The 19,698-nt window shown below is 46.3% G+C and overlaps 1 protein-coding gene across 18 annotated transcripts in view; it reads left to right on the top strand.

The window, feature by feature from the left end:
- The window catches only part of si:ch211-285f17.1 (sickle tail protein homolog), a 170,390-nt gene that overhangs the window by 120,677 nt on the left and 30,015 nt on the right, over positions 1-19,698 (top strand). For 11 of the 18 annotated variants that reach the window (XM_064332795.1, XM_064332799.1, XM_064332792.1 and 8 more), the window contains exons 3-6: positions 8,140-8,220; positions 10,479-10,674; positions 14,213-14,411; positions 16,361-16,454. In XM_064332795.1, coding sequence (XP_064188865.1) covers positions 8,140-8,220; positions 10,479-10,674; positions 14,213-14,411; positions 16,361-16,454 — 570 coding nt within the window. Of the gene's footprint in view, positions 1-3,300; positions 3,585-8,139; positions 8,221-10,478; positions 10,675-12,205; positions 12,363-14,212; positions 14,412-16,360; positions 16,455-19,698 lie in introns of those variants that run through there. The other 7 variants (XM_064332797.1, XM_064332790.1, XM_064332803.1 and 4 more) reach the window with 4 other exon arrangements.

Genomic DNA, 19,698 nt, shown 5'->3' with positions numbered 1-19,698 from the left:
ATCAAACAAATAACATGGCGGAGTTGTGCTGAGGGTGTGGTGTGTGTTCCCTTTCAGTGCGTTCAATCCATTCATAATCAGAAAGTTGTCATGATTTACCATTTCAAGAGCTTAGAACTGCAGGCCTGCACCTGTGGATAGTGTAGTTTGACTGAGAAGAGAAATTCAGAAACATAGCATTGTTTTATCACCACTGTTTTGGTTTCCATTTTTAAGCAATTTTTGGTGTTGTACTATACATAAAAGAGACACAACGCTCCCATATTAATGACTCTTCTTTTTTAATTTTTTTAAAATAAAATCTCAGATATAACCCTTTATTTCTAATCTCTTGATACCGCTTTGTAGATGAGTTTATGTCCAGCCTGTTTGTGGCTGCGAATGTCGTCAGTCGGTACACTTGCAAGGCGGCCCAGGTGTAGACGGGAGATGGAGTCTGGCTGCATGCCATGTTCACCTGGAGGCTAGAAACAGGTCAGGACAGGGAGAGGAGGAGAGGTGCCGGTGCCTGTGCGGAAAGAGAAACAGCTGAAGCACAGAGCCGAGACCGTCTCTCAGAACAGCCTGCGAGAAAACGGCTTTCCCTTTCCCCGCCCGACAGCCCGACGGCCTAACGGCCCGACCGCCCCACCGCCCGACAGCCCGACGGCCTAACGGCCCGACCGCCCCACCGCCCGACAGCCCGACGGCCTAACGGCCCGACCGCCCGGCGGCACCGAGCGCGCCCGCATGCGCTGATGCTCTCCTGCATGGAGTCAGCCGAGAGGGAGCAACACGCAGGCCGGACGCGCGCGCATGTGTGTGTGTGTGTGTGTGTGTGTGTGTGTGCATGTGTGTACGTGTGCGCGCGCACGTGTGTGTGTATACGTGTGTGTGCATGCGTGTGTGTGTGTGTGTACGTGTGTGTGCCTGTGTGTACGTGTGTGTGTGAGTGTATGTGTGTGCGTGTGTCTGTGTGTGTGTATACGTGTGTGTGCATGCGTGTGCGTGTGTGTGCCTGTGTGTACGTGTGTGTGTGTGTGTGTGTGTGTCTGTGTGTGTGTACGTGTGTGTATACGTATGTGTGCACGTGTGCGAGTGTATGTGCGTGTGTGTATGTGTGTGTGCATGTGTGTACATGTGCGCGTGCGCGTGTGTGTGTATACGTGTGTGTGCGTGCGTGTGTGTGCCTGTGTGTAAGTGTGTGTGCCTGTGTGTATGTGTGTATGTGTATGTGTGTGCCTGTGTGTACGTGTGTGTGCCTGCGTGTACGTGTGTGTGTGTGTGTGTGTGTGTGTGTGTACGTGTGTATGTGTATGTGTGTGCGTGTGTCTGTGTGTGTGTGTGTGTGTCTGCGTGTGTACGCACGTTGGAACGTGTGGCTGGCCGGCGCTCTGCTCCCACAGCGCCTGAGAGGAAGACAAACGCACGCCCGAAGCTGACCGAGACCGCTTAACGTCGATGCTCTGCGGGGGTTAGCGTTCAGGTGACAGTGATGGATCGCCAAAACAAAACAGCCTTCCCCCGCGTACCATTAAAAAAGCACCAATAGCAAATTTATAGGGTCATTTGCAAGCAGACTCCGTTTGGGGAACTGTCTTACTTTTCTCTCAGGCTGAAACACATTCAAAATGAGCGAAATTATTTTGATAATTGTTGATTGATTTTGTTATTTCTTATTTGTAGTCACATAAGTGTTGTAACATAGACCTTATTTGCATTATTCGATTTCTTGTAATAACAAAGCCCAATTTTGATTTGCAGATATTGAATAACATAATGTATCTAACCCAAGGGCATGAAGATACATGCGCAGCGCCCGCCCTGTTGAATTTGCATGGCGTAAAAAGAGGAGTAAGATGTTAATTGAATGGAAATAATCTGGACTGCCTCTTCTCGCAGGCACTCTGTCCTTCAGGCCACATTATATGCAGATCCCTGTTTGCCCTTAAGAACGCCACGGTGGCTTTCCTCTCTGTAGTTTGACATGCTACGTGTAGCTAACGTAACCACAGGACAACATGAATCACAGTGTTGGGTTCAGGTTCACTAGGGCCACCAGTAAGAAGTGAATGCAGTCGGATGAGTGTGAAGAAAGTTGGCTGTTAGCCACTCGGCTTTCACACCGAAGTTTTGAGTTAGTCCTCAGTTTAACTCGTGTCCTGTCGGGAATGGATGCCTTGGGCCAGGTTGTCCAAACAATACATGATTAAGAACCCAACGCATCACTTAAGCATCGACTGGAGGTGAATTCCTTTTTTCCACAATGCACGGTTTTTTGCTACAGCAGGGTGGAGACTGTTTTGACAGTGCGGGCAAGTCTGGACACAGTGTTGACTCAAAAACATTAATGGAGGGCGCTTTTTCAAGTCTTGTGGCGTGCAGGGAAATCGCGGCCAAGATGAAGGTGCGGTGGAAAACGCAGTGCTTTGAACTGAAAGAACCTGTAGAGGTTTTGCAAAAGCTGAGGCCCTTCAGGGACATTTCTGCAGAGTTACGATGACTCTGCACACGGTTAAAACAAACCTGTCACCTGTTTTACCTGCATTTCCCCCCTTCCTCACCTTCAGATCAAATTGCACTCGCCACAGAATACCCACAAATCGTTTTATGGTGGAAGAAGTGCCTGCTTGCACTTTCTGAAGCAGTTGGGACACGTACTCTGCAGTAGGACCCAAAAAAAAGTTGTGTAGTTTTGGCTGAATAAAGCAGGGAGGCAGCCAGGTTATTGCAGTTTATGGGTGGGACCTCTCCTTCCCTCTGCAGGTCGCTGCTGAGGGTTTAATGAAGAAGGCAGGTAAATTACTGGCAGAGACTCAGGTAGTTAATCCCTGGGGGCTGACAGCACAGCAGTGCATTTACCTGCCGTGGACTAGACCGTGCTCGTGTTCTCTTACCATTCTTAAACCGTTTTCTGAAGGTTTTTTTTGAGTGTGTGTTTGTTGGGGGGGGGGGGGGCATTGTGCTATTTCAGGTTTGACTAGTAGCACAAGGTGTTTCAAGACAAGGATTATGTGTGCTCTTGCAACTTTCTGGCTTTTTACTGAAGTGCACCATAGCCTTTTCACTGATTTAAAAATGTAAGAATGATGACCGCGTTACTTAAACGGTTAACATTTACATTACACTGTGTGGTTTACAATGATAAATAGTCCTTGCAAAACTCCGATAAGCAATAAAACAACTCACCTCTTGGAAAGTGTGTGGACACCATATGATAGAATGAGACACAGCGCCTTTGCTGTCCATTATCTTGGAATGTCTCTTAGTGAAGGACTGCGTTTATAAAGCCTAGCAGTCCGTGTAAAAGCAGCCTCCCTGGACGCGGGGCGCTGTAGGTGGGCTCTACGGACGGCGGCTCGGATCCCGTCTCCCCGCGGGAATCCTGGGCTGCTCTTCCCTCTGGCGGGGAGCCGGGCTCCTCCTGGATGTGTCATCGGCTGCGGATGGGTGTCATGCGCATCCCCGGCTAGCCGAGCGAAGGCAGTGGAAGCAGCGTAACAGGAAAAGAGCGGCAGCCTGCAGCGGCTGGGGGGTTTCCAGCCTGCAGACGGCTCCGGTCCGCTGGCGGGCAGGGTGTGCAGCTCTCTTCTCTTAACATGACGGTAAATGGCGTCTGTGATTATTAAGCCGAACGGTTTACTTTTTTACTTTTTTTAGTAGTTCTGTTTTGAGCGGGCAAGTTTTGAGCGGCTTTGGTGAGTTAAACTGTGACTGTATGGAGCTTTGGCTGCACGTGGGGTTGGCAGGACAGTGTGTGATAGATTTTGAACCGCACCGTGCCTTCACTCTGTTTGCAGCAGTTTGTTTATGTGGTCACCGGGTTTGTTAAATTGTTTTATTCGGCAAGCAGCGCAGTGAGAGAATGAACAAAAATTCTTACCTGCACGTCCTTTGCCATTAGTGTACACCCCGCTTTGTTTTTGAAAGAAAAGTCATTTCTATTTGATTTGACAAATGAGGAAATTGACACAAGTCCAGGTTCTCTTCGGTCCTTCAGAACTGGGCGTGCTTTTCAGTGCACAAATTAGCGTGATTAGATGTATGTGACGGGTTATGTAAAACTGCCTTGCAAGATACAGATCTGACTGAGTCAACAGACTGCTACCATTCACCATGTTGGCTTTAACTGTGGCTTGGGGGAAATGCAAAAGCAGCTGAACGGAGTATGCCCGTACTGTATGCTGTACTTTCTGTTTGTCATGAATATAGAGTCAGCATCATCATGCTTGCACTGATGCTTTCAGTGTGAACCACGGCAGTAGCATAACTAAACGAGTCTCCTCGGACAAGGAAAATGGCAACCAATTCAGAAATGTCACATCACAGACTTGCAACGAAAAATTATTACAATGATTGCAGTGATGTTGTTCCTTTGATCAACAGGCTAGGCAACATTTTCAGTGGGGTTTAGCAGTGTGATGTTTTGAGGGGGCCCTGCCCTCATCGGTGTGACTAACAGATATTTGAGCATTAATCGTTCTGTCGTGTAATAGGCAAGCAAGAGATGGGCCAGTAAAGTTGCCTGGAGCAGGAATCTGTAAATGAAAGAGACAGACCTGTATCCAAGTGAACAGAAGAAAATACAGTTTTCCACTCTGAGAATTAAACGCGGTTGTGCCTGCCCTGGCTCATAAATGAAGTATCGGGTTAATTCAATTGGCTTTTAGGTGATGAGACTCCACTTGAACGTGTTACCTTTGGGCAGACACATTTGCAAAAGAGGGCAAGTGCACAAGAGCTCGCCTCATGGATGCATGTTAAAATAAGATTAGGGATTGTGTGTCTGACGGGGAGTGTCTCTTGCGATGGAAACTGAAGGCTTTTTTTCCCTTTTCGGAAGCCCTAGCAGCACAGTAATGAGTGTGGGTGACCTGCAGGTTTGGCTTTGCTGCACACACTGTAGCTGTGTCTCTGCCTCTCGATAGACGGTTTGTCTGTCTGTTCATTTGTCCTGCTGCATGTAAACACCACACACACACACACACACACACACACACATACACTTTTTGTTACTATGGCTTGTGTTACTAAGGCGCATGCTTGGCAGTTGCTGGTGGCTAATGATCGTTCTCCTGCCTCCGCTAGTGGAAATCTTTGTAGATCTGAAAGAAGTGGCTAAATTAGTGTGAGAGGAGGTTTGGTCACTCCTAGCAGGAGAATGTGGACTGGGGGTTTTCTTTGTGTTGTCTTGCCGACTCAAGAGGTTATTTTTTAAGGATCTGTCAGGTCTTCAAAATAAGAAACAGACATTTTCCACACAATGAGTAGCGGTACCACTGAGATAATACAATGACAGCAAGACTGCCATGCCTGCAAACATGCTATGTGTACCTGTTCTGTCGTCTTGTTGGGTAAGGCAGTTATTTTAGGTAAGCTAGTTTAGTGAGTTTGCGCTCTCTATTTTTTAAAATTCCTGTTCTGGGACGGTAGGTGTGTGACCACACCCTTGCACAGCACCTGCACGCTATGCCCTCTGTACACAACTGAAACATATGTTTACTAAGAAAAAGTCCTTAATTCTACTGATAAATTTGCATAAGTCATGCCTCTGGCTGGCTACTCCTACATAAAGATATTTGTGTATGTGACAGTAAGACATAGGGGGGAAGTACAGATCGCTGTGCAGTATTAGATTTTATTATAACCAGTGTGACTCAGCTGTGTACTTTACAAGGCTATTTCACAGCATGATGAGTGAGATCCCAATCTGTGTGACAGGCCATCTTGTATCAGGTTGAATTTCTTTCTTTTTTTTTGTTGCATTCCAGCAAAACAGCTTTCCACTGCCCCGAGAAGATGGTTACTGTGGGGGAGAATATCTGGCTGTTTGTGCTACTCCTTAAATGCCATTGCAAGCAGCATCTGGTAAATAGATATGTCGAGGACCTCACGCGAGCTCCACGTCCTACAGTCCAAAGTCTGAAATCGATTAAGTTGATTAAGCCCAGCCCTAGCGGAAAGATAGCATTTTTTTGGGAAAGCCTTAGGGCAGTGCCTACGGGAGGTTGGGAAGGACAGTGTGTGTACCTGTCTCACCTTCACACGGGATGACAGAAGGTGTCTGATTGCTGGCTCGCGAATGTGCCCGTATGACTTCCCCGAGGCAGGTCAGGTTACTCTGAACAAAGGCCGGCCTCGCGGAGTGGCCGGGCCTGCACCCGTGCCCCGAAAGCTGGGGCGTAACTGGACACCGCGCTGGGACGCCGAACGGGAGAGGGGCGCAGCCGCAGGGCGGGAGCTGACACAACAGCAACCCCGCGTGTGGGGTTAGCGGCGGTGGGGGCGCGTTCGTCTGCGTCGAGTTCGCTTCAACAGCAGCAGGAAGGGAGGTGCAGAGCACAAACTATTCAATCAAACTGCCAAACACCTCCAGGCTTGGATTGACTTTTAAGTGACATGAGTAAGAGGTTATGCATTGTCTATATGGTTTTCTCTACTGCAGTGAATAGCTGCTTTATCATAGGCGTTAACGTAGAATTGTGCACATCAGCTAATGATTCTGGTGTAGTTTTCTTGATGCTTGGCAGTTGCCGTGCCCGAGGCAGTGGCCTTCTGAATGCATATTTAAATGAATTGGATCAAAATAATATGTGTGGTTTCAGTGTCATTCAAAAGAAATACTAATTTCAGGAACCTTCTTGATAAAGTAAGTCAGTCCGTTCGGGAATAGGTCTCTCTTGAGGTGGTTGTGTGTGGCGGTCCCTGTGGCCATTTCTCCTTGTCATGTTCGGTAAGAATAATGGCATTCCAAAACTGTTATTTGGAAACACACTGAAAAGGCCATGTTTTGACATCATTTGTATGGAGGTGAGGATGACGTCAAGCATTACTGGGCAGAACAGTCTTCTCAAATTGCTAGCTGCCCGGTGGTCCCAAGGAACAAGCTTGCGTTTAGCACATTAAACCAAATTCTCCAGTTGATGGAAACTTCACTAATAAAATGATAAAGTCGAGAAAAAAGTCAGAAAGTTCCAAATGGTAAACCACATGTGAGACGATAAAAGTGTAACCTAAAGAGTTGATCACTAAAAAATAAAACTGTAATCTAGAAAATATAATATAGTTTAACATTGCGTAAACAACGAGTGGTTACAACATATTAATCTCTGACAAATCAAAAGCTGTGCTGTGTCAGTGACCCGGTCAACAGCTTTAAGAGCCAGTCGTGTTTTTAATTAAAGGTTTTGTCATCAACTGCCGTGTGGCTGGTCCGAGTTTCGCAGATGTAGGCTGAGGAACTGGACTTCTGTCAGCACTGGGAGAGTTAATTGGAAGCTAAGTTCATCCAGTGGCCACCTCGCCATTTGGCCGACAGCCTAACTGGAGAGACATTTTTATACTTGAGCGCGTAATTGCCGGTTCCCTGGGGAGTGGGTGTAATTTATTGGCCATTGCGTTTACATTGTTAAAAACGCGTGTGCTGGTTTTATAGCCACAGTGCTTAAAGACAGACGGGCGGGTGCAAAGCCGTGTTATATCATCAGATGGCGAATGGGCTGCTTTGCATTTGGCTGGATGAAAACATAGGTGGTTGCTTGCTTGGAAAATGAATACAGGAGTGCTCTTCGGTTCCAGTGTTGTGTAAAATGCTACAGTGCTAAAAATGTCTGTATGTACGCAGGTTTGGAGTCAGATGCTCATTCTTTGAAGTTGAGGACAGAAATGCGCTGCAGTTAATACCTTTGTTCACTGTTAACCGTTCCTAACAGAAAACAGAAAGAAAGGATCTGGGGTCCTTGTATGCAGTATATTCATTTTTGTCACACTATTTGGAAGAGCCAGTATTCATTTTTGTTCTTCATTATTTACATTTTTTTGGGCAGGATATTTGGAATAGACTGCTTTAGAGAGCTCCAATGGTGAAATAAGTGTAATTATTCGTGACTTTTTTGAGGGTTTTTTCCATACATACCATGCAAATTCATTGCATTGACTGTCAATATGATGATGATGATTATTATTATTATTATTATTATTATTGTTTAATACCATGCTGTTTTTCCTCTAAATGGGTCTTCGTGGTACTGTGTACACACAGTTGTGTGTAAATCCCCAATGTGGCATTTAGCAACACAGATCTGTAAGTAGATTCCCTTTATCTTCTCTTCTGACCTTATGCCTCCCTGATTTGTCTCTGTAATCTCTTCACTCCAATAGGCCTTACAGTTCATGCTGTCCTCTCTCCATTCTGAACTTGACATTCAAAGGTACTTGCTGAAAATCGAATCATCCCGGAGAGTTAGTAGGCCATTTCTCTCATCTGCATCTTCTATGGGTGGTGTGTGTTTGTGTGTGTGTGTGTGTGTGCGTCTGTGCATGCACGTGTTTGTGTGTGTGTGTGTGTGTATGTGTGTGTCTGTGTTTGCGTGTGTCTGCTGTGTGAATCCATTTCTCTGTACCCTGCATCCTCAACTAACCTGTCTCCTCACCCCTGGTGGTGTTTGCTCGATGCCCTCTGCCCTGCCCTGGTCTGCCCTGTCGGCAGAGCGCTCACGTGTGTGCCCATCGTGGCTGGCAGAGGTGTGCTATAACAAACTGATGCAGCTACCCACTAGCTTGTGAAGTCATTTATATGGCCAGACAGAGGGTTTTTAGCTGAAGCACATCCACAAGTTAGCACTCCATACAGGGAGAGATAGCACTCCATATGCAGAGAGTTTGCACTCCATGCAGAGAGTTAGCGCTCCATATAGAGAGAGATAGCACTCCATTCAGAGAGTTAGCGCTCCATACAGAGAGAGTTAGCGCTCCATACAGAGAGAGTTAGCGCTCCATACAGAGAGAGTTAGCGCTCCATACAGAGAGAGTTAGCGCTCCATACAGAGAGTTAGCACTCCATATTGAGAGTTAGCGCTCCATACAGAGAGATAGCACTCCATGCAGAGAGTTAGCGCTCCATATAGAGAGAGATAGCACTCCATACAGAGAGGGATAGCGCTCCATATAGAGAGAGTTAGCACTCCATGCAGAGAGTTAGCGCTCCATACAGAGAGAGATAGCACTCCATGCAGAGAGTTAGCGCTCCATACAGAGAGAGTTAGCGCTCCATACAGGGAGTTAGTGTGCCATACAGAGAGAGTTAGCGCTCCATACAGGGAGTTAGTGTGCCATACAGAGAGAGATAGCACTCCATGCAGAGAGTTAGCCTCCATATAAGAGAGATAGCCTCCATACAGAGAGAGATAGCACTCCATATTGAGAGTTAGCGCTCCATACAGAGAGTTAGCACTCCATATTGAGAGTTAGCGCTCCATACAGAGAGAGTTAGCGCTCCATATAGGCTGAGTTAGTGCTCCATACAGGGAGTTAGTGTGCCATACAGAGAGAGTTAGCACTTCATATAGAGAGAGTTAGCACTTCATATAGTTCTCTCTGTTCAGTGACCTTTTAGTCACATTTTGAAGAGCCAGTGTGGCGGGGATCGTGTTACAGGATTTAATGGTCACTGTGGCTTCATTACTTTGTCAGGCTTTAGCTTTGAACCTGTGCCACCTCCGCACCTCCCCCCCTCTTGGGAACAATGTGCAGGCAACAAGGATTTGAGCATAAAAACAAGTGCATCAATCGTTGTCAAAGGAGCTGACTGGAAACTTCCTGGACTGACAAACGTAACCGATATGAACTAAGCCCATGGGGCTTCACTATCTGGACATTTACCTGTCCTGTGCCTGCAGTTGTTTTTACTGATACTGTAAATTCTGTATCCAATAAGACAAGTAAAATGGAAGAAGTACTTTTAAATGGGCTTGTTTGCCAGCAGTAGTCTATTTTGAAGACTTGTGTGTGTCTGTTGTTTGAAGTGCTGCACGGCATTGGTTTTTCACACTTGTTTGGCTTGAATGTTTCCGCATATTCTTCATTTAAGATGCTTGAGTGAGGGCGCAGTGAGTAATCTCAGATCATCTTGGCCTGGAAAGGGGTTGTATTTCACTTGTAAACTGCTGTTGTGCAGAAATGCTTGGGATGTGCATGAAATGCATGCTTAATCTAGTCTGGGCCTTTTTCACTGCAGCGTCTCTCAGTTTGTTTGGAATTTCCGCAGGAAATAATTGACTGCTTTTTGTTTTTGTGACATCATTCTAGATGGAACCTCACTTTGACTTCTGTGTGCAAGTAGCCACAGTAAACGGGAACATAGGGCTCGCGGTCTTAAGGGTTCTGGCTTGATCAGATAGACATAAATAGGCTTCCTGTTTATTTTTGTAACCTTACAAATATGTAATGACAATATTCAATTGCCACATCCCACATTCTCACAGTATATTTAAACAAGATTGGCCTTTTCCATGAAGAAATGAGCTTTTTCTGTTTGGATAATTTTATATGTTTGCATCGTCCATATTGGAACGGTCTGAGCACAGAGAGTTTTGAAATGGAAAAGTGCATGTATTTCAGGGGTGACAGCGGTGTGGTGATACACCACGTCGCCTGGGTGTAAACAGGCATTCGGAGGCGCACGTTCACTCTTCTCTACCCCCCCTCTTTTCGGCTTTCAGAGCAGGAGCCCCAAGCACTCCCCGAACCCGCAGCCTGGAGTCGGGGACCTGGCGGAGCACCTCTCCGTGGCCTCGCTGGAGTCTCTGGATGCCATGTCCGAAGGAGAAGCCCCCGCCGCCTTCACCCGGGGCACTCGCACTCGGGCCAGCTTGCCCGTGGTGCGGTCTGCCAACCAGACCAAGGACAGGTCGCTAGGTACCGCACCGCTCACCCAAACACTCTCACTTTCACATTTTACCATTATGATTGATTGATGCACTTCATTGACCCCGGTGGGTGAATTAACACTGTCACCGCACACAGCAGCAGAACACGCCAAGAAAAACAAAAGGGGCAGCCACTAGAACATTCATTTTCATTAAGGACAATGACCCACAGTATGCACAGCACACTGATAAATACTGTGCTGTCTCTTGTCTCATGTTGCTTGGCACTGTAATGTCTGTCCCCAGTATTCTGTTCTTGGTGGTATTGCTGTGCTGGCTCTTGTACACACATGCCCAGTGGGACCAACGGCAGGTCACAATTGCTTTCGTTTGTAAGTACAGCAGTCAACTGAGCTGGAAACGGCAAAATGACCACCAGGTTTTGTTTTGGACCCATGATACTATCCCACTCAAACATTTCAACATCGAATCAATGGCAGCTGTGGTCAAGTTAAGCCCCACCCCCAGGATGAAGGTCACTCATTTCACTCTCTCTCTCTCTCTCTCTCTCCCTCTCTCTCTCACACACACACACACACTTTCTCATAAGGATTTATTACTGAATAGAAATACAATCGGATGTACAGACACACACTTGAACACATACACACGTACATACGCTCATATGGATGTATGCACATGCCGACACGTGTACACATACTCATGCAGAAATACACACACATGCACAGATACACACGCACTCTCTCACACACACAGACAGGTTGGACAGTCTCACCCAGTCCCTCAGCCAATACTGTTCTATAATGGGAGCAGGGATGTGGCTATTTAATTTTAAATAATTTGCATGCCTGAGTGATTAAATATTCTATTCACAATAGGCACTTATATTGTAAGGGAGATTAAAATGATGGCTTGTTACCAGTGAAGCGCTGTGCATACACGTCATCAGGACATTTCACTGAAGTATTTAAAAAACATTTTCTGACTTCTTCTGTCTAGGTCATACATTATCTACTCAGAACTACATTAGAGCGGCTTTAGCATATGCTATCCCTTCCTTAGTATTTTGTAAAAAAAAGACAGTTTAACTGGAGTTTATGAGTGTATATAAAAAGGCTTACTGTGGGCTTATTTCATGGGAAAAGTTTGCTAGAAATTATGAAAATAAAGGATGTGATCAAAAGACAAATGTGATCAAAAGAAAGGATGTGATCTGGCCCCTCCCGCTAGCGGCTTAGCGAGGCTTTTGCATTATTTTTGTCGGCTGCATTCATTAATTTCTGCGTAGCCCCTCCTTTAACCAAAGTCTGTGCTCTCACAAGACTGAAACCACCAGGATTTAAATCTTTCCAAGGACTCCTAGCCAAGAATGTGGAGGCTTCAGACGCGAAACCCGGGACCGTATTTATGAACTTCTAAGTGCACATTATGCAAAACACAGGGTTTGCCTGTGCGGGTGACCCCGAAGCTGCTGCTGCTGCTAGCGCTGCCGACGCAGGCCTCGGTCTGGGCTGAGCAAACAGAGCCGAGGGAGCCCTGCGTGTGGAAGGGAGGGAGGGCTGAGATGCACTCACAGAGAACATCCAGCCTTCAGACGCCTTCCCACACTCTCCTGTGAGACGCCTGCACTTTTAGAAGCCATCCCAGTGCAGAAAAAGCTCTATCGAAACGAGTAGTGGAACCCTGAGAACTTTGGAATTGCTCTAAAATTACTATGTAAGTTCTCTTTTTTTCTTTCACTGTCTCTCTCTCTTTCTCCACTTTTATTACATGCCTTATATGGAAGTTCAGCTCCTGCTGTTGCGTTTGGATTACATTAGATAATACTCGTAATCCGTGTTCAAATCTGGCCCGAGGAAGAAAAAAGGGCAGGACTGTGGTGATGAGGTGCATTTGCATTTGACATTAATTAAGGTAATGCTGTTCATTTTCGGAAAAGAAAATGGTTGGGAATTGGCTTCGTCTTAAGCTAATTCCTTGGTGTCGGCCAACTGCTTCACTCTGCACATTTGTTTCTAATTTGACGGCAGACTTGGCTCAGCCGCTGCATAGTGCAATTTGAGTCATTGCAACAATAAAGATGTCCTGTCGATAAGACCCTGAAGTGGTTAATTTTGAGGAATGGATTATCTAAAGAGTTTGGTCATCGAATATCTCTCTTTTTCTTTACGTTGGCATGTGGAACTTCCCCTCAGTTTATGTCTCAGTCAGGCGAGGCTGCTTTTGGAGGGAAGTACAGAACTATTCACGGGAGGATAGACTACAGAAACTGTGAATTATTACTAGAAAACCAAGCTGACCAAATTTAAATGGCTGACCTCCGAAGGCTCGACTGGAAAATCATATCTAGTATTTCAGTAGCGTCTGGTAGCTGCCCCAAAGTTTCAAGAACCACTGGAAAATCGTTCAGAACAAGGCATGCATTTGTAATGAATTTGTAATAAAGCAAGTAAACTGTCCTTAGTAATAATGAAATTGATTATTTACATATGCTGGATCTTTAAGTATCCAGGTTTCATTGCTGTTTTAAGGACTTAATGTTTTCAGTGAACATCAGTTTAAAAAGTGGGGCCGTGCAGACACTTGCAATTAAAAAAGTATTAACATAAAACCACCAATGTCAAGTTGAACTAATGACTCTGATGCTTTAAGTATTAAGTGCTTAGATGGGGAATTACGTTAATCAGTGAGTCGGAATTCTGTAGATGAAGTGAGCAGACAGGGGAACTGGTGGTATGAAAGTTCATTCATTGTTTTGGGATTTACGGGAACAAAATACCAAAATTCGCTAAAAAACCCAGACCCAGGCAGACTCGGAGTACGTGGGACGATAATGCTTAAAAAAATGCAAACTACAGAACTGTGGTAGACTGCAGTGCCTCAGAGCTTTCAGCAGTGCTACACTAGTCACTAATCTACTCGGTGTGTGGGCGTGTGTACTCCCTTGATGTAGACATGTGGTTGCTCTGTCCCGCCTGGTGGGCGGTGGGGCAGGGTGTGTCTCTAATCTGAGTCCCACTGTCCCGCCCACCCCAGAGACCTGGCCCAGCCACACCCCCTCTCATGTGTCTCTGCTCCCCTCCAAACTCTTACCTTCATCCGCACTGTCCCGTGTGTCTCTGCAAGCAAGCAGGTTTCCCTGCCTGGGGTTCTGACCAAGCTTTGCATCCTCAGATTGGGCTATTTATTCTTAAACGTTACGTACAACTGCAAATACATTTAATAATATTCCCCCAAAACATGTTTTTACAAATAATTCATAATTTATTAAGATTTATTAATAGTGTATAGATTTTCTCATTGAAAGGCTTGAGTCCTGTATAAAAGCACAGTTCCTCATTCTTCCATGAATGCTTCAATCATGTGACTCTGCTGCAGTGAGCCTCTCGCTCTTGTTAACATATTTTAGCCTCCAAACCGGTATTCTTATCCACATATGTATGACTTCTTGAGGATTTTGACCCCGGACCCATAAAAACACGTCTAAGATGACATTGTGCCATTCTCAGAGGGAGCAGGCTAACCCGCGCCGGTGTTTGTTGTTGGCTTTGCCGTCCGTCTGGCAGGTGTGCTGTACCTTCAGTATGGAGATGAGACCAAGCAGATCCGAATGCCCAATGAGATCACCAGCGCGGACACCATCCGGGCCCTCTTCGTCAGTGCCTTCCCCCAGCAGCTCACCATGAAGATGCTGGAGTCCCCCAGCGTGGCCGTGTACATCAAGGACGACGCCAGGAATATGTACTACGAGCTCTCGGACGTGAGGTACGCCGATCCCTTCCAACCCCCCCGCCCGCCACCCCACCCCATGCCCACCCCACCCCACCCCACCACCGCCCCACTACACCCGACAACCACTTTTGCGACCTTGCGGTCAGGAAGGAACCGTTGACTCAGTCCTCACATAAAAAACGACTCTCAATTTCATCTGGAGGGATTTTTTATAGGTCTGGCCCCAGTAATGGGTCTGGCCTCGCGTCCTGCAGGAAGGACAAATGGGCCGGTGCTTGAGCCGAGCCCAGCCCAGCCCCGGGCCCGCCGGGGCGGAAAGCTCCGGGCCTCCTCCCAGGGATGCACCCGTGTGTTTGGCTTTGAGAGAATCATTAACGGGAGTTAGTGCCTCTCTTTCTCTCACAGCTGCAGCGCTACTTTTAGGCCCACAGCGCAAACAGGCAGCCCTCCTCTCACTTTCCTCTTGAGATTTTCTTTTAACTCGCAGTAGCCTTTTCTCAGGGCTGACCAATTCCCTGTCATAAAAAAGCTTAGCAGAAGAAGAATTTTGAAGCACCACGGTCATAACAGAACATGACTGCAAGGCTGTGGCCATTCCTGTTAAAACCTAGCTCCTGCGCACGAAGCTTTTTATCTTTTGTTTTATTTTAGCCTTGAAAATAGCATAGGGGATCACTGTCTATGACACCACAATGGCATGTATGTAACTATTCAATAATTTGCCATTGGGGAAGGCTTACTTTGTGCAGCCAGTGTAAACAGGAGTTGGACACAGGGTAGTTAAAACTGCATCTAATTTGAATTTAATTTTGTTTAATTATCAGATGACCTTATTCAGAGCAGCTTAGAAGGCCATCACGGTATGATACATAAACACACATTGTAATAGCTACGAATACATTTTGAGAGAACGTGCTCTGGCATACTAAATTACTGAAAAAAAACAGTAATTATTTTATGCTGTATATAGATGTTTTACTGCTTCCATTCATCGTAAATGTGTTATATGTTGTTTTTGAATAGTTCTGCACATAGTACAGTACCTAGGAATTGTCTTTATAATAAAGGTGTCCATGTTATAGTATCAGGGGAATAAAGCCTAAATAAATATATACCTTTACCTTATATTATTGCGTTAACATGCTGTCAAGTAAGCTGTCATAACAGTCTGATAAATAAAATGAATAGAAATTCAGATTGCGAAGGATTCCCCGAGCTGCTTCTCCCTGTCAGTATTGATAATGAGAGGAGAGCTCCTCTGAGGGCGGCTCGAGGGGCTTATTGGCTTGGTTAGCATGCGGCTGGCAGGACGGGATGCCAGACAGAATGTGGGACAGAATTCCCATTAGCACTTCTTTCCAGACCTTCCCTGTATCATGTCTCAACACAAGCCGTCACTCAAGAGTTTGAGATGTTTTCCTGTGCTTGTGTGGCTGAGGGTTACACAGATTCATGTGTGTGTGTGTGTGTGTGTGTTCATGTACCTGCGTGTGTGTACCTTTGCATTTGTGTATGTATGTGTGTGTATGTATATGTGTGTGTGTGTACCTTTGTATGTGTGTGTGTGTGTCTTTGTATCTCTGTGTGTATATGTGTGTGTGTACCTTTGTATGTGTGTGTGTGTGTGTGCCTTTGTATCTCTGTGTGTATGTGTGTGTGTGTGTGTGCCTTTGTATCTCTGTGTGTATGTGTGTGTACCTTTGCATTTGCATGTGTGTGTGTCTATTTGTGTGTGCATGAGGAGCGTGAGTCTACTGTGTACTTTGCGATTGCTGCCAGTTTCCTGTATCAGCGTTGTAAAGCTGAATTGCCGTCACGTGACCCCGCGGGGCGGAGCTGCCGTGCTAGCCCTGCCGTACGGCTTTGGAAAGCTCACCTGTTGAGGGAGAGCCGCGGGAGAGCAGGTGAAGGCAGCGGGGTTAGGCTATGCTTTACGCCGAGGTCTGGCCCCCGCCCGTGACCGTGGCTGCGTTTGGTTGCAGGAACATCATGGATCACTCCTTCCTCAAGGTGTACCACAAGGACCCGGCGCACGTCTTCAGCCACAATGCCCGGCCCACCAACGGAGACAGCAGAGTGAGTACCGGACCCTCCGCTCTGCCGACACAGTGGCACCCGCCCGCCCTCCTGGTGTTCCACATTGTTCCTCCTCATCCTGGGGCCTTCTGAAGACTCTGATATAGGAACCCCCCTCTCAACCCCCAACCCTTAATCTGTTTATTGCAGCCTTTGTTCCACAGGAGTTTTTTTTTTGTTTTGGTGGGGTGGGGTGAGATTGAATGAGACTTGTGTGCTCTTGACCAGGGAAGAGAATGAGAAATCTAAGGTCTTACACATTCCATATCCTGTTAAATCTTCCTAAGCCAGCACAATGCCCGCGTGTTTGTTTCCCGTCGATGTTACGGAACTAAACCTGAGGAGCCAATCTCTCATGTGTTTCCCAAATCCTTTTGGTCAACTGATCCCTGTCCACTTTAAACCCTGTGTGAAACGCACAAGCCACTCCCTCCTGCCTCCCTTTCTTTGGCTGACTGCTGGATCAAACTATTTGAGTGAGTGAATATATATATATTTTTTAATTTTATGTATGTGTATAATCTCGAAGGCTGTGAAAAGCTTTATAAATCATTCACAACCATAATTTAAGAGCTTCTCTTTTTGTCCTTAATTTTGATTTCACCAGTAATAAATCGAAATGTAATGTTTGAACTGATTCCGCAAACCCTTTTGCTGTGGATTTGTGGACTTTGGGACCATCCTATCTCAATCTGAGTCTTGTAACCATGGAAATGGTCGTGTTGATTTTCAGCACGTGATCATTAAACTCATTCCTAACCAACTGAATGGTGTGCAGGCTGTAAAACGGTACTCTGCAGGGGTTTAATAGGTTGATTGCTTCATGCTCATTTGCATCAGGCACTTGTGTGGCCACCTATACAGAGTTAAAATTGAACTTGGTGTCTTCAAGTGAGAAGCACATTATGTGCTGGCTTATTTACATTGTCGCACTGTGCAGGCCACCCACAAGTGACCTCGGGGGCCACAATGTCACCTGTCTAAGCATGGCAAAAACTGCACAAACTTTGAAAAACACGGAGTTCCTTTTTGGTGGCTAGAGAAACACACAAAACAGAAACAGTTGTAACCTTAATCTTACAACAGCAGAGCGGTGATCGATTCATTTCAGTTTCTTTCTTGTGGCGCTGAGCTTCAATCTGATTTTATGACTCTCTTAGTATCAGAGGAAAAAGCCAAACAATGAAAGGCTTGTTCCTGTACTCCTGTTCCTGTTGGTTTGCAAACAATTCAACCTCTCCCCTCCTTCACACAGCTGAGAAAAGCAGTGGCTGCTTATTAAAGAGTGAGTCCGTCTGGCCTATCCAGGAAGCAGGACGCAGGTCACCTGGGTTGATTATAGGGACAGTGTTGTCCTGATTCCACACGCACATGTCACGCTCTGCTCTGTTTCTCCTGCCTGCTCCCTGCGAGCACGCGCCGGAGCTCAGGGCTGTGATGGGCGGAGAAATGGAAGGATTTCCGTTTTTAGAAACGAGTTTTCAGTCATCATCAGTCAGTGCTCGCTGGGTGTGGTCTGGTAGAGTCTCCCATTCTGCCCTACATAAAAGCGGTGTTATTGCCCTGCTGTGCACGGGCCAGCTTCTTTCATGTGCTAATGGCAGATATATCAGTTTTGGTGAATCAAAGAGGAATTAGGGGTCAGAACACATTTGACAGAATGGTGCTACATGTATTTATGTAAAGCTGAAAAAAATATCAGATCCTATTTTTCACGTAAATAGTTCACAGAGAGGAAGAGAGAGGGAAGGGTTAATACAGTGAACGACAGGGCGACTGTGTCAGTGTGAAAAAGTGCCTTGTATAGTATGAGTCACGGAGGCTGAACTTTGGGAACGGGCCTATCACTGTAGGCACTGGTAGGCTTGCTTCCTACAATATATGGACTGACTAAATCTACAGCAGTGTGATAATCAGTAGGTTTAATGGGGTGAGCTTTCGATGAATTCCGGTGGGTTGCGTGCCAAGAACGTATGCTTCAGAGATGCTTATGCTGCAGGAGTTGATGGTCCTTGCAGCGTATTTGCTCTAGTGCTGTGAGCATGTGTGTGTACATTGAAATGTGTAATTAGGCAGATGGCAAGGCTCAAGAGTTTAAACTCTTTTTTACAGGATTTCCTGGAGTCTGCCAGTCTCGTAGTCTCGCGGGCCCCAAGAAGTGAGGGCCTTTCAAAATGCAGTCATGCCGTGGCGCATCTTGTTTTTTTAAAAGATTTCACGGGAACTGCGGGGAAAGTAAGCAGAAGCCGGGAACAGGTTGTTTCGGTTTGGACGCTGCACGCTGGCGGAGGTATGAAGGTGCACCTGCTTTGAGTTTGTGCGCGTCGGCCGCTGGGCCGAAGCGATACCCCTCCGCTGTAACCGGGACCAGATGAGCCGGCCGCCCAGCCGCTTTCATCTCCACGGAGCCGATCGGCGCGCAGGAAATCTCTACAGCATGTTCAGAGCGAGCCCGGCGGTTGCTGGGTACAAATGCTTTACTCTCCCGCTGCAATCTGGTGTACATTTACTGCATTAGGGCCTTCTAGTGTGCGCCTATGGGCTGCTGCACCAGCTGGTGCATTTTCTGTTTGTTAGTTAGTTTGTTAGTAAATGGCTTCACTGAGCAGTGTCCCCTGATGTGCAGCACCCCAGTGGCTGGATTTGTGTTCACACTGTGGCACATTCACTTCCTCCCTGCACCCCCCACCTCCATAGTACAACTCGTAACTTTGATTTAGTCGTTAGCGCAAGTGTTGTACTTTTTCATAGTTAGTTTTATTGATTTTTGAACTCCTCAAGAAATTAAGATTCGATATCAAGAAGACAAAAGAAAGATTTTGAAGAAAAGAGAAATTCTCATTTGAAATGTTAGTCAAAGTTAAGGACAGATGTTTGTCAAATTCCAGCCTCACTGTAACACAGCAGGGCTTAAACTTTACTTCTGACCTGCTGTAGGATACATTATTTAATAGTGCCGTCTGTGGTGATTATATAGGCACGTTGGTATGTGTGAGTGTGTGTGTGTGTGTGTGTGTGTGTGTGTGTATATGTGGTTGTCTATGTGTGTGTGTGTGTATATGTGTGTGCAGGTGTGGTTGTCTATGTGTGTGCGTTTATGTGTGTGAGTGTGCAGGTGTGTGTGTGTATGCTGTGTGTGTGCGTGTGTGTGTGAGTGTGTGTGCGTGTGAGTCTCTGTGGGGGTATGTGGGTGTCTATGTGTGTCTGTGCCCATCTGTCTGTGTGTGTGTGTGTGTATGTGGTT

The sequence above is a fragment of the Anguilla rostrata genome, chromosome 4 (assembly GCF_018555375.3).
Source record: "Anguilla rostrata isolate EN2019 chromosome 4, ASM1855537v3, whole genome shotgun sequence".
Lineage (NCBI taxonomy): Eukaryota > Metazoa > Chordata > Actinopteri > Anguilliformes > Anguillidae > Anguilla > Anguilla rostrata.
This window is presented reverse-complemented; position numbering and strand designations above follow the sequence as displayed.